This window comes from Hydra viridissima, unplaced genomic scaffold (genome assembly GCF_058129835.1).
Source record: "Hydra viridissima isolate aposymbiotic clone 2 unplaced genomic scaffold, HvirCarnegie_v1 scaffold_14, whole genome shotgun sequence".
Lineage (NCBI taxonomy): Eukaryota > Metazoa > Cnidaria > Hydrozoa > Anthoathecata > Hydridae > Hydra > Hydra viridissima.
In genome coordinates this window covers 3,950,504-3,964,541 of record NW_028324313.1, presented here as the reverse complement: position 1 = coordinate 3,964,541, position 14,038 = coordinate 3,950,504, and the positions used below count along the sequence as shown (strand labels likewise).

The 14,038-nt window shown below is 28.8% G+C and overlaps 1 protein-coding gene across 4 annotated transcripts; it reads right to left on the bottom strand.

The window, feature by feature from the left end:
- Positions 1-533: 533 nt before the first annotated feature.
- Positions 534-12,589, bottom strand: LOC149878907 (uncharacterized). Of its 4 annotated transcripts, none has more exons than XR_016446815.1 (14): positions 12,292-12,589; positions 11,957-12,043; positions 9,827-11,499; positions 7,888-7,962; positions 5,858-5,893; positions 5,652-5,770; positions 5,151-5,180; positions 4,593-4,736; positions 4,475-4,519; positions 3,833-3,887; positions 3,610-3,704; positions 3,480-3,534; positions 1,048-1,210; positions 534-965 (listed from the first exon to the last, which is right to left on the bottom strand). XR_016446815.1 is itself a non-coding variant. In XM_090071345.1 (14 exons), coding segments are annotated over exons 2-14 (2,586 nt in total). In that variant the 5' UTR covers positions 12,030-12,043; positions 12,292-12,589; the 3' UTR covers positions 534-964. The 4 variants fall into 4 exon arrangements, 3 of the variants coding, with proteins under 3 accessions (XP_089927471.1, XP_089927473.1, XP_089927472.1); XM_090071345.1 differs by having other exon boundaries at positions 3,811-3,887; XM_090071347.1 differs by having other exon boundaries at positions 3,811-3,887; positions 11,957-12,034; positions 12,292-12,565.
- Between the last annotated feature and the right edge of the window lie 1,449 nt (positions 12,590-14,038).

Genomic DNA, 14,038 nt, shown 5'->3' with positions numbered 1-14,038 from the left:
ACTTTCAACATACGTTACTTTTCCTCGACCAGCCGGCTAATGTAAATACGACATTTTTCAGGTTCGAGATCACGAAATCGGTGACAAAAATTTAAAAAAATATTTTTAATGACAACTAAGGCAACAATCATTTCGATCAACCTAAAGATTGATTACTAACATCAATATTATAGTTAGATTATGTTAATTGGGTTTATTTTTTTCAATTAGGAAAAAAAAATTCTCGTTACAGTTTTACCACTTTTTGCATTAAAAATACGATGACTCGCCGATGTAATTGCAGTATAGCCTTATACCTAGTACGTAATTACAGCATTAAATACGATGACTCGCCGATGTAATTGCAGTATAGCCTTATACCTAGTTCGTAATTACAGCATTAAATACGATGACTCGCCGATGTAATTGCAGTATAGCCTTATACCTAGTACGTACTTACAGCATTATTTCACACCCAGATATCTAAATCTTAAATTTTGGAGCAGATTTAAGATCGGATGTCTGGGTTTGAAAATAATAAAGCACTAAGGGTCAACTTTTTGGATCGTTTTATACCGACACGATGTGATACAACTTTTACAAGTTTATGTACTTCGATATAAGACAAGAGGAGTAACAATCTTGTCGTATATCGAAGCATCAATCTGTCAGTATAATATACACAATCATGAAACGTCCACATAAATAGTAAGCTTGATGACGTCAATGTGAATCAATCCAACTATAACCACCAGCCAGAACTTTGTACCATTGGGAATCGTCTTCCTCAAGAGCGTGTCGCTTTGACTTTTATCCTGTCTTTATTAACTCCTGGGATAAATTTCAAATGAGCCTAACGCATTTCACAAAAGAAAGTGGTGTTTTTAAAATCGAGTGCGCATTTCTTTAAAAAGGACATTGTTATCTCTGATATCATCTTCCTGAAATCCTGTTTTAAGACTGTTTTAAAATCTGCAGCGCTTGTTCTAAATCAAAATTATAGAATGTTTTAAAAACTAATAAAAAAGATTTCAATGACACAAGACAAAAAATTGTTAATACACTTACTACACGTTTTCAGGAGCTTGCAAGAGCATGAGCTGTGATGATACAAAAAGTTCATCTTGATTAACGGTAGCAAGATTTTCTTCTTTCTTTTCCGCTTCTTCAAACATCTTTCTTTCTTTTCTGCCAGCTAGAAAAGTTTTCATGTCTAACGGAAGACGATTCACTAAACAAAGCATTCACGTTTTAAATTCCCAGATAAAATTATACACCTTCATACAATTATACAGTAACACAAAAATCAATTCAACAACAATACATAAATTCAAAAAAGTTTTTTCTTCAGTAATAAACCAAATTATTTCTATAACCTTAAGTGCAATATGGTGTTTATTCAAAATCCAAGTCTAAAATAAAACACTTTTTTATTCTTTCATGTATCTTATTGTTATTCTGTATTTTATTCTTTCTGTAATAATTTCTCGCTAATTTCACTAATAATCCTTTTCAAACTCTTTTCCTACAATCACCATGGTTTCATATGGTTTAACGATTTATTGCCTTCACTGAAGTAATAATTGCCTTTACTGAAGTAATAAGAGCATCAAACTATATAAGTGGCCAAATTATCTGTTGGTCTATTGCACTACTAAATTGAACACCAATTTATAAAATTTAACTGATTACTTTGCACTTAAAAGATTCAATTTGAATTGTTACTTTTTTCCAAATTTTTTGAAAAACTAGTTTTACACTTGGCTTAAAATAAAAAGTCCCCTAACCTTCATGTACAGAAACAAAACGGAGTGTCTTTGTATGACTGTGCAAAAACTACTGCCCAAATTTTCTTGGTTGGCATGTGATATACCAAAATAAATCAAGAGCATATGATATAATATAAGGTTCTTCTGTAAACATTTTAATTCAGTTAGAATATAATAATGGTATGGATATCACTATGTACAATCAAATAATTTAAATACAACCACTCTTCTAGGCTGATAATTGGGGTACCATTCACTACTTGGATTTTTAGAAAACTTAATGGTACCAGTTTATGGTCTGCCTAATAGGTACTAGTGCATGCATTTTGAATACCATAATTAAAAAAAAAGCAAAAGTTGTCTCAAAAGAACATTTATGTTTACAAAAGAAATTTGAGACCAGTGCAAATAAAATTTTCAGGCTTGTGTTAGAATAGACTTGAATACTTTCTGATTGTGTTGAAGGTTGATGCAAAAACGTATACTGCCTCACTAACTGTGCACAAACATGTACTGCTACACTATTTGTGCACAAATATATTTAAATTCACCAACTTGTGCAATAAATAATGTATAGTTGCTAGTCACATACAATTATATTATTAACTGCATGTTTAAAACATAAAATAACAAACTTTTGTACAATTGAAAATTTGCTAAATAAACGGTTAACACTTTAGCGCCCATGGTAGCCATGGAGTCAAGGATACTAATGTCAAGGATACTAATGGTTCATTGTGACTATTGAATTTACATTTAGTTGTTGCAAGATTTGGACACATTCCTCCTGATGCAACTATAAAGTCTGAATTGGTAGTTTCAAGTTTACTTAGCTGCATAGCTCTTCTTTACTTTTTTTTTTAGATATGTAAGCTGTAGCTGTTATTAAAGTGATGTTATAACTTGCTATTGTCTGGGAAAAAATATGATAGCATAAATCTTTCAATTTGGTGAGTGAATGAGAAGGTACTTAGGATATCCAATAAATTGAATTAGTACGTTCTCTTGTATAAATATGGAATCTTATCACTGCACAATCTCACTTCTATAATGCACTGAAATTTTGCTTGTTTTATATTTACATTTTAGATTTGAAGTGATTTACTTATTTAACTAGCTTTTTTTTGATGCCATATTTAGCTTTTGACATATAAATTTGACATACATACATACATAAATATGTATGTATGTATGTCATACATACATACATACATACATACATACATACATACATACATACATACATACATACATACATACATACATACATACATACATACATACATACATATATAATGTATGTATGTATGTATGTATGTATGTATGTATGTATGTATGTATGTATGTATGTATGTATGTATGTATGTATGTATGTATGTATGTATGTATGTATGTATGTATGTATATATATATATATATATTATTATTACTATTATTACAAAAATTTGACAATAAAACGTTTTTTTATGAATTAAGAACATTTTATTAGCACAACGCAGAACACAATGCCTTGTTATATTAATAAAGCACAAAATTTTAAAGGTGAATTTTGGATTATTATAATTGGATAATTGGATTATTTCATTTGTCTTTCTTTTTTTGAAAAAAAAATTTAAAGAAATATTTTATTGAATATATGTACTTCTGAAATATTTTTAAATTACAGTGGTTTTTAAGCATAACTTTTAAACCCTACTTATTAACAGTTTTTGAAATAAAAAGCTTACTTACATAAAGCTCTATCAATTAAATCACAATTAATCTTTTCTTCCTGCTTAAATTTTTTCTAGAATAAAGAGAAAATTATAAGTTTTTTTTTACAAGCATAAAACACTATTTAAAAAAGAAAAATGTTAGATACCTTCAGCTCATTTCTAGTAAATCTTCCAAAAGCTTGTGCCATTAATGTAAAGTCAGTACCAATTTCACTTAAAGCTTTGTAAAAACGCAAAGTTTCTAAATAATCATAATTATTATCATCATCAATCATCAACATCATTGTCAGTGCCATCATAACTATTATTACAAACAGGTGAAGCAAAAAAAATTTAACAAAATTTACCCTCCATTCCCCAATGCTTTACCTTTCTTTTCTTCCTTCCAGAATGATAACTCAAAGAATCTTCATACAAAATTGCACTAAAAAATTATGAATGATGTAAAATTTACTTTCTTTTCACTGCTTTAGGAAAAACTCTTTTGCACTAAATCATGTTTCATAATGAAAATGTTATGGTGGAAATATTCAATTAAGCAAATCAATCAGTGAATATAGTATTCACAAAAAAATGATAGGAATCTCCTACTGAACTCCCTATAATCTATCCATAAATGGTAAAGTTCCTATATCCATAAATGGTAAAGTCTACAAAAACAATTGGAAAATGAGAATATCATCTGAGACTTTTGATTGCCCAGAGAAAAAACAAGCAACTCTGAACTTGAATTGACATATGCAAACATATGTAATGGTACCATGAGTAAACCTGAAGCATGCTTTGAATGTACTTTGGTATGTTAAATAAAGTTACAACTAGTAAAAAAAATTATTAACTTTGAATAGTTTTTAAAGAATGATTAATACAAAATTCTTAAGTAGGGAAACAGAACTTGTTAATGCAAATATAAGTTGATTTCCATTAACTGAATAGCTCTTATTTACTGACATTTTGAGACACAAAATAGAGATAATACACATGCATAAAACTCATACATACTACACATACCTTTTGTTAAGTAGAGAGTTATCAATTTTTTTCTTAATGGTTAAACTAAACAAAAAAATTATTTTAAGTGAGATTTCAATTCAAACAAAAACACATGCTAAAAAATAGTATGTATAACCTGTCTTGATTGATAACTATTTCTCCATCTTCATTGACCATGATTTGGGGCGCTATAACATCAGTTTCATCATCAACTAAATATTCTGATTCTTCCAATGGAATATTATTGGCTGTTTCTATTACACGCCCTTCCTCCAGAGAGCTGTAGAGAAACAAATGATTATAAATTCCAGCAAGTTATTATTTTTATATTTAGAGATACAAATATTTATATTATACATATGCAAATATTTCCTTTAAACAACACTTAATATATATATATATATATATATATATATATATATATATATATATATATATATATATATATATATATATATATACAAATTATAAAAAAATATATATAAAAAAAATATAAGTAAATATATAAATAAAAAAAAAGGGGAAACAAATTCTTAATAAATGCTTAAACTGTAATCTTTTTCAAAAAAATAAATAAAAGTTTCTTAACAAAGTTTAAGATAGAAAAGTTTAAATGCATTACTTTAGTTAAATGCATTACTTTAGTTAAATGCATTACTTTAGTAAAAATAATTTGATATAAAAAAAAATGCACCTTTTTGCTTTCAATTCTACCTTTTTGAAGCTTAAAAAAAACATTTTAAATTAAAACACAATAAACTTTAACTAGGAATAAACATTAATGCACAATCCCATTGCAGCTAAATACCATTCGAATGTTATCTAAACCTAATAAAGTATACATCAGATATTTAAGATCACAAATTTTTGAAGTTATAACTGTAAATATGACTGCAGTGACCCAAATTTTAATGCATTAAATAAAAAAGGTATTCTTGTTGTTTTAGACAATAATTAAGATTATTTTATTGTGGCCACATCCTTTGAGTCTAAGATCAGAAAAAACTCATGTCCTCTCTAAAACTTATAATGATTAGAGCTTGTCAAAAAAATATCAATGATTAACTATCTAATAAAACCTAGTTAAAAGACATAATAGGAGTTAGCTAAAAAATTTTTTTAACAATTTAGAAAAAGAAAAAAAACTAAGAAATGAAGTATGTTCTTTGGTGCATATGAGAAATGAAGTAATTACCTCTTAGGTCGATAGGAAATTAACTCTTGCATTGTTAAAACAGATAAGTTTCTTTCGATTGAGAAATTTTCCACCTTTTTTTTTTCTTCTTTAGTAGGTGCAGGTATCAAATTCTTTTTCTGAGTAAATAATAATAATAAACATCTAGTGCAAAAACAATTTTATAAAACATTTATTTTTTATCTTCCTTGATTTAACAAACTTACCTCCTTGGTTTTTATCTTTCGTTTAGCTTTTAAAACCTGAAACAAATAAAAAAATATCTCCCATTTTGAAATTAAAAAAACCAGTATTAGGATTCATATGAGTTTGATTGTGTACTAGTCACACAAAAAACAAATTTAATGGAGTTTATTGAAGAATTCTTTTATATTGTGACTGTTTTTACTTTCAAAATACTAGCATTTCCGTAAAATACTTTGAACTTTAATAAAATTTTAGGAGCAGTAATAGATTTTAAGGTTTGCTACAAGGGCTTCTGTTTTGTACTATGCTAATTTAAATACAGTAGCAGGAAAAAGTCTAAGGACAGTCTTTTATCTTTTATATTTTCCTCATAACTTTTTAATACAACATCTGATTATCATCAAATTTTCAGGAATTTTCAGAAATATCTTAAAATAGAAACAAACTTTTTTTTTTTTTTTTTTAATATAATTTTAAAAATATTGGATTGAAAAGCAGTGCAGCGGAGTGTTTAAGGACACTGATATTACCTTACACTTTTATTAAAACGTAGACAAAAGATTTACAAAAAGTGTTTCAAATGATGCTGTTATCTCAGTAACTTGTAGATCAACTCTTAGAATTAATCACTGCTTGGCATTGGCAATGCATTGAGCCTAAAATTTGATGAGTACACCGAATAGGATTATTTGCCATTCTTCATGAATCATTTTGAATAACTTATTTGTATTTGTTAGTTTTCGATTAGAGTTAATTGCCTGAAATGTGTTTCCAATTGGATTGAAATCACTACTTTGGGATGGCCAAATGACAAATAAATTTTTTTTGCAATCAAAAAAAGTTTTGATGGAACCTGCTGTGTGTTTTGGATCATTATCTGAAAAATTGCTGAAAAATCCATGCGTGTCTCATTTTATCATTTGCATGTGTCAGCATTACCTTCTCAATAATGTCCTTGCATCCATATTAATCAATAACTCCAACAATACAATGATAAGGATCAATTCCATCAAAACAAGAACATCCCCACACCATTATATTACCACCATCATGCTTAACTGTAGGAAGTTAGTACTTCAGACTGAATCTTTCACCTTGTGGATGACAAAAATGCCTAATACCATATGAATCAAATATGAACTTGGATTTGTCACTCCATAAAATTTTTGACCACTGAGTCTAATTTAAATGTTCTTTTGCTAACTTTATTTGGGCTTTACTGCTCTTGACTGAAAAAAATGGTTTTTTTGCTGTTCATCGAACAACTTTGCTGTTCATCAAACAACTTTGCTGTTCATCAAAAAACTTTGCACATCATAGTTGTTCTTTTGTTATTGTAACAGAACACATTAAAACTTTTTGCTATTTTCATATTTAATTCAACAACATTTTTCCTTATCACAACATAATTTCACTAACAACCTACCTTCTCTTTAACTTGTCATTCTTGGCCTGCCTAATTGTGGTTCGCTCTTAAATACTTCCCATTTCATGATACTTCTATAAAATAGCTCAAACAGCACTTTTGGAGTTATTTAATTCAGTTGAAATTTGACCAATTAAACTATTATGCTCTGTAGCTCGTGATATCAATTTTTTTCACTGGAAAAGTTTCTTTTGCTTTTCCCATTTGAATTTAAGTAATAAAAATCTCAAATTTTAGTTTAATCAATAAAAAATAAAAATTCACATTGCAGAAACAATATTTACAGAGGTCACTGCTGTTTACTTTTGTCCTTATACTTTTTGCCACACTGCCTTTCAATGAAATATTTTTTAAACTATAATTTAGAGAAAGCATAAAAAAGTGTTTTCATTTTTAAATTCACATATTTAGCTTTAGTTCTTTGAAATTTGATGATAATTCAATATTTTATTAGAAAATTATGGGAAAAAATAAATGACCGTCCTCAAACTTTCCACCACTACTGGACTCTTTAACTTGTTATTCTTGGCCTGCCTACTGGACATTAAAAATTATAAAACAAGCTAGAGAAAATACTACCAGATAGAGTAAAACTAACTCAAAATAAAGAATTGTATTCATTACTTGTTTTTTTTCATCTCCATCTTTTCTATCAGTATTATCTGCAGATTTTTCACCAATCAGCTCAATAGAATTTTTCTAAAGTAAATTGAAATAATGCTAACTAAACTATTGAGATTAATCACCTTGTAAGTCAGACATGTCTACACACACCAAAAGCAAAGTGTGTAGCAACAGCCTCTGTGGCAATCTAAATATCTAAACATAAAACAGTTTTTATTAAAGTGCATGAGGCTAACATATTCACTTATGTTATTTGCTGTTACTTGCTTTTGAACAGAAATCTCATATAAATAACAGATAAAGCTTTCATTATATTGTATTAGTATTGAGAAATCAGTTTGTATTTTTCTTTTTTTTTTAATTTCAATTATAACTGCAAGGTTTTTGTTTTATATAAATTTCACATTAAATTTTAAAATAGTAACCACTGGTGACAAAAATTTGGCACAATCTTTGATAAGCTAAAACTTATTGAATTTTTAGTTATCCAGTCTTATTTTTTTAGTTATCTTGTTTATAAAGTGTTACTTATCTTTTACTGAAAGTTTTGTTTACTTAGATTAATTAATAAAAAAGTTATCCAAAAATGAAGTCAACTACATTAATTGAAGAAGTGTACAACTATTGTAATTTGCATTCTAACGCTAAAACGAAGAGCACCGTAGAGTATTTTGTTGCCTCTAATCACCCCAAAAGAACCATTAAACGTTATATGGCAAAGTGGAAGAACAATGAGCCAAAGTCTCGTAAGCCTGGATCAAGCAGAAAACCAAAAATTATGACTGCTGGGAACATCAATCGTCTGAAAGGTCTTTTGAACAACCGGTCTGGAACTTCAACAAGAAAAATTGCAAATAAATTCAAGTGTGATCATTCCTACATTGTAAAAACAATAAAAAAAAAACAAAAATTTGTTATTTAAAGAAAAAACAAATCCCTGATCGCACTGAGAAACAGTTGCAACTGAAGTGTGGAAGAATTTGTCGCAAATTCAGAAACCGCGACTTTGTCATTGACGATGAGTCTTATTTTACATTTAAACATGCAAATAAAAATTCGAATGTTGGATTTTACTCAGATGACGCAAAAAATGCACCAAAAAATGTAAAATATAAGCGCAAAAGCAAATTTGAAAAAAAAATTCTTGTGTGGATTACCATATCCCCTCGTGGAATCTCGAAACCATTTATTGTTCCTGTGAGACTGGCAATTAACCAAACAGTGTACAAAAATTATTGCATCATCAAACGATTGATTCCTTTTATCAACAAACATCACAGTGATGGTAATTATGTATTCTGGCCTGACTTGGCCTCTTCACATTATGCTAGAAGTGTGACCAATTACCTCAATGAGAAAAATATCCGTTATGTAACAAAATTTGATAATCCAGCATGTGTCCCAGAATTACAACCAATTGAAGATTTCTGGTCAATCCTTAAAGGCTACGTGTATGAAAACAATTGGGAAGCTGAAAGTGAAGATCAGCTGCAAAAAAAAATCCATTCTTGTTTAAAAAAAATTGATAAAAATCTTGCACAAGGCATGTGTGAACATGTATACAAAAAAGTTGATGCCATACATAGTAATGGCAAGAAATCATTATTGCAGTCCCGAAAATAAAAAACTAATATATTGTTTAATATTCTGTACAACATTTTTTGATCATTAAACTTTTAGTTGTACTATTACTGTCTGTGTTTATTTTGTGCCAAATTTTTGTCACCAGGGGTTACACATAAAAAATAGCTATCTTCATAATTGCTTGTTTATTAATTATTCCCAAATAGGTGATAAGAATTGTACAATATCTTGACAAATGAATTGACACACCATGACAACAACTTTAAAAATCATTAATAGTTCTGTATTAACAACTAGAAATATTTAAAATGCTGTTATAGTACATTTTTTATTGAATTGAAAAAAAATGATAAACCTGTTTTTTCTTTTTCTTTTTCTGAACCTCTTCTTCTGCCTCATCACATGAAGAGTATGCTGAAAAAGAAGATAAACGTTTTTTTCGCCTTTGCAGTTCAAAATTTGGTCTAAATACTTTTTTCCCTGACACAGTTACTTTGGATGAAACTTCTCCATCTGATTGAGAACTGTAATCACTATGGATATCATTATTAATGTCCTTGAGGTCTTTAAGTTTTTCCTTCTGAGTCTCTACAACTTCAGTGGCTTTATCTTCAAAATCAGTTTGGTGATTGAACCTTACATGTTTTTTCTTCTCTGGAACATACATGCTAGGTAAGTCAACATCAAAAGATTCAATGTTATTCATTGAATTAATATCTGAAACAGCAACTAATTTGTCTTTTTTAGTACTCTTTTGAAATGATGTGTTTATTAGATCATTTTCTGTTCTATCAACCTCTTTGTTACTTAAAAGATCAATATTATCATATTTATTACTTAAAAGATCAGAAACTTTGTCCGTAGAAACAGCAGTTGATGTAAGCTTTTCTGAATTTTTTTGAAAAGAGTCATTAATTTCTTCATTATTTAAAGTAGAACTATCATCTATAACTTTTCTATTAGAAGAAACCTTTGGCAATATCTTTGTTCTTTTTTTAAGTAACTTTTCATTTTCTGAAGTTTGTATTTTCTTTTCTGGAACATCAAGAACAGGCACATTACCATCAATATATACATCTTCATTCGCAGAAACTTTGTCATTGGAAACAGCAGTTAAAACATTTTTTTGCAGACTCTTTTGAAAAGAGTTGCTTTTTGTTTTAACCAGATCAGTTTCATTAATTTCTTCGTTATTTAAAATGGAACTATTATCTAAAACTTTTTTATTAGAAGAAACCTTTGGCAATATCTTTGTTCTTTTTTTAAGTAACTTTTCATTTTCTGAAGTTTGTATTTTCTTTTCTGGAACATCAAGAACAGGCACATTAACATCAATATATACATCTTCATTCGCAGAAACTTTGTCATTGGAAACAGCAGTTAAAACATTATTTTCCAGACTTTTTTGAAAAGAGTTGCTTTTTGTTTTAACAAGCTCAGTTTCATTAATTTCTTCGTTATTTAAAGTAGAACTATCATCTACAACTTTTCTGTTTGAAGAAACCTTTGGCAATATCTTTGTTCTTTTTTTCAGTAACTTTTCATTTTCTGAAGTTTGTATTTTCTTTTCTGTTGCATCAAGAACAGGTATCTCAACTTGAAAAGAGTTGTTTTTTTTTAAACTATTTTCTGGTTTAATAATGTTCTTGTTATTGGAAACATTGGTATCATCCTGATTTTTACTTCTCAAAAAAACATTGGGAACTATTTTTGTTCTTTTTTTCAATAATTTTTCATTTTTTTCAATTTGAATTTTTTTCTCTGAAGCATCAAAAACAGGCATCTCCATGGCTGTTAAAGATTTAACCTCATTTGTCAAAACATCTGCAGGTAAACTATTAAATGACTGTTCTGTTTCTAAGGCTTCTTGGCTTAATTGATTAATATCAGCAACATGCGTTGTGCTGCAAATTTCCTCTGCTTGTTGTAATGTAATGATATAAGGAGTAGTAGGTATGACAGTATGTAATTTTGATGAAGTCTTTTCCACTTCATTTACATCTGCAGATACTGATCCTTCTAACTTCTCTGCATGATAATAAAAAAACAAATACCAATTCATTTACATTAAAGAATATGGAATCTAAATATCTTTAAAAAACTAAGTAACCAATTTACAGCATGATGAGCCTAAGTCTGGGATAATAATTACTTGAGGCAAAATTCAGATATACTTGAGGCAAAATTCAGATAAAATAATTCAGAATTTTGAGTGAGGGAATGTACCCTATCAATTGAACCAACACTATTCCTGAGGCTTTAATGAAAAGTTGATCTTAAACTCTAAATAATACTTATTCTTTAACTAGTGGAGTACTTTTCAGACTTATCACCTTAAGTAATATTGCAGATTCAGGCTGTTCATGGCAAAGTCAATAGATATTTATGTAAGCCTAAGTTAAGTAATATTTATGTAAAATTTATCTGAATCTATAACTACATTTTCTGGGACATTTGCTAAAATTTTAATATGTAAAAAACCTACCAATAGCTTCACAAGGATTTAATCGTTTTGAATTCTGTATATTTGGTTTTACCTGTCGCTTTCTGAAACTCATGATTTCTAAAAAGGCTGAGTAAATTAAAATAATTTTAGTATGCAAATCAAAACTAAAAGATTATATTTTAATAATAATGTTAAAAACAGACTTATATCATCAATTTGAATCCAAAATTTTCTTGTTGCTTGAGGAAAGAGGATTGTAAACGTTACAACATAATTTACATAAACCAAGATTTATTTCTATCAATACAAATATCTGTCAAAAGTATAAAAACTTACAACCCAGTTTAAAAAATAGTAACACAAAAAACACTTACATTATTTAAAGAAATTTAGTGAATCAGGTGCTAATAAGGCTTCAGTTCATGCTAGATTTACAATCCATATTGCCTGTCAAATTTTTTGTCTGCTCTGGAAAAGAGTTTTTGATGTAATGCTATTTTATTTTTGTACTTCATAACATTTCCTTAAGTCTGTAGGTAAATTTAACATTGGAACGGCAAAAACCATCTACTTATGAAGTGTAGACAGGCTACACATCAAAATCAAGGTTTTTGCGACAGACCCGCGTTGTGAAAATTGTACGGACTTGACCAAAATCAGCCGCATAATTTTATCGAAGTTTTCAAACAAGAACTTTTGTAAAGAATTACAGCTCACCTTTATTTTTTGTTCTAATTTAACAAAAATTGCAGGTAAACAATTATGAAATCTACTTTATTTCTTGTTACTTCTACTACAACTAAAACGTTTATAAATTGGTATGTTTAATTAATTCCAAATGGAAAAAAAAATTAAAAATATTCAATTTGTGGAGAAAATAGAATTAGCCTCATTAGCGTTATATACAAAAAATAAAGAAAATATTTTGTTTTTTCGCTCATTTAGTATTTAGTATAGCTTCCTGAATTTTTAATGACTTCAAATATGCGGTTTGACATACTAGTCACAAGATTTTGGAAAGTTTCTATAGATATTTCATTCCAAGCTTCTCTGATACGAGTTTTCAGCTCCAAGGTGCATTCAAATTGCTTACCATTTTCATAAACCTTTCTAGAAAGTATTCCCCATAGATTTTCAATTGGGTTAAGGTCTGGACTATGTGCGGGCCATTCCATTACGTGAATATTTTTTTCTCTAAACCAAGCTTTTGTAAGCTTTGAATTATGGATAGTAGCATTATCTTGTTGGAAAGTGAAAGTTTCACCCATCAATTCCTCACCATGTTCAAGTAAACTTATTTCTAATAAGTCAATGTAGTCCTGTGAATTCATTTTTGTTGAAATCCATGCCAGTGGAAGTTTTCCAGCAAAGGAAAAAGCCCCCCAAACCATAACATTCCCACCCCTAAAGTTACGACTCATCCGAGTTTCTTTCTCTTTTCGAAGATCGTGCCAGTAATATTGATAGCCATCAGGACCATCTAGATTGAACTTTTTTTCATCACTAAAGAGAACTTGATGCCACTCTTCTTGCCAAGACATGTGTTCTTTCGCATATTGTAATCTAACTTTTTTATGACGAGCAGTAAGTTTTGGCTTTGGTTTACGCTTTTTCCAAACTGTGTTTGGATCTTCATGTAAGATTTGTCTCACACGTTGAACAGATACAGGTAATTGTAAATCAGCACGAATTTGAGATGCAGTCATTTGAGCACGACGTACAATAACTCGTTTAGTACGATTATCAATTTTACGTTTGCCACCACTTCCCTTATAGGCTCCATAATTAACTCCAATCTTGAAGTAATTGTTAACCACTTTTGGAGATCTTTTAATTTTCTTTGCAATTTCCCGATTAGATAAGCCTGTATCTTTGTATGCTTTGATTACTGCTAATTCTTCATTCGTTAAACGCTTACCACGTCCCATTTCAAATAAAGGTATCAAAAACCAAATGTTAAAAACTTTATGAGCACTGATTTCACAGTCTTTGTTTAACTTACAAATAATAAAAAAAAACTAACTCACAAATGCGTATCACCAGATCAAAATATACAAGTAAACTGAAAATAATTATTGATGAGGCTAATTCTATTTGTTACCGCAAATATCAAGTATTATA

Coding starts and splice junctions, on each gene's coding strand:
- LOC149878907 (XM_090071345.1), bottom strand. CDS start 12,029: ATGAGTTTCAGAAAGCGACAGGTAAAACCAAATATACAGAATTCAAAA. Junction 4,520..4,592: donor ATAGTTATCAATCAAGACAG/GTTATACATACT, acceptor TTTTTTGTTTAG/TTTAACCATTAAGAAAAAAA. Junction 1,211..3,479: donor TTTAATTGATAGAGCTTTAT/GTAAGTAAGCTT, acceptor TGCTTTGTTTAG/TGAATCGTCTTCCGTTAGAC.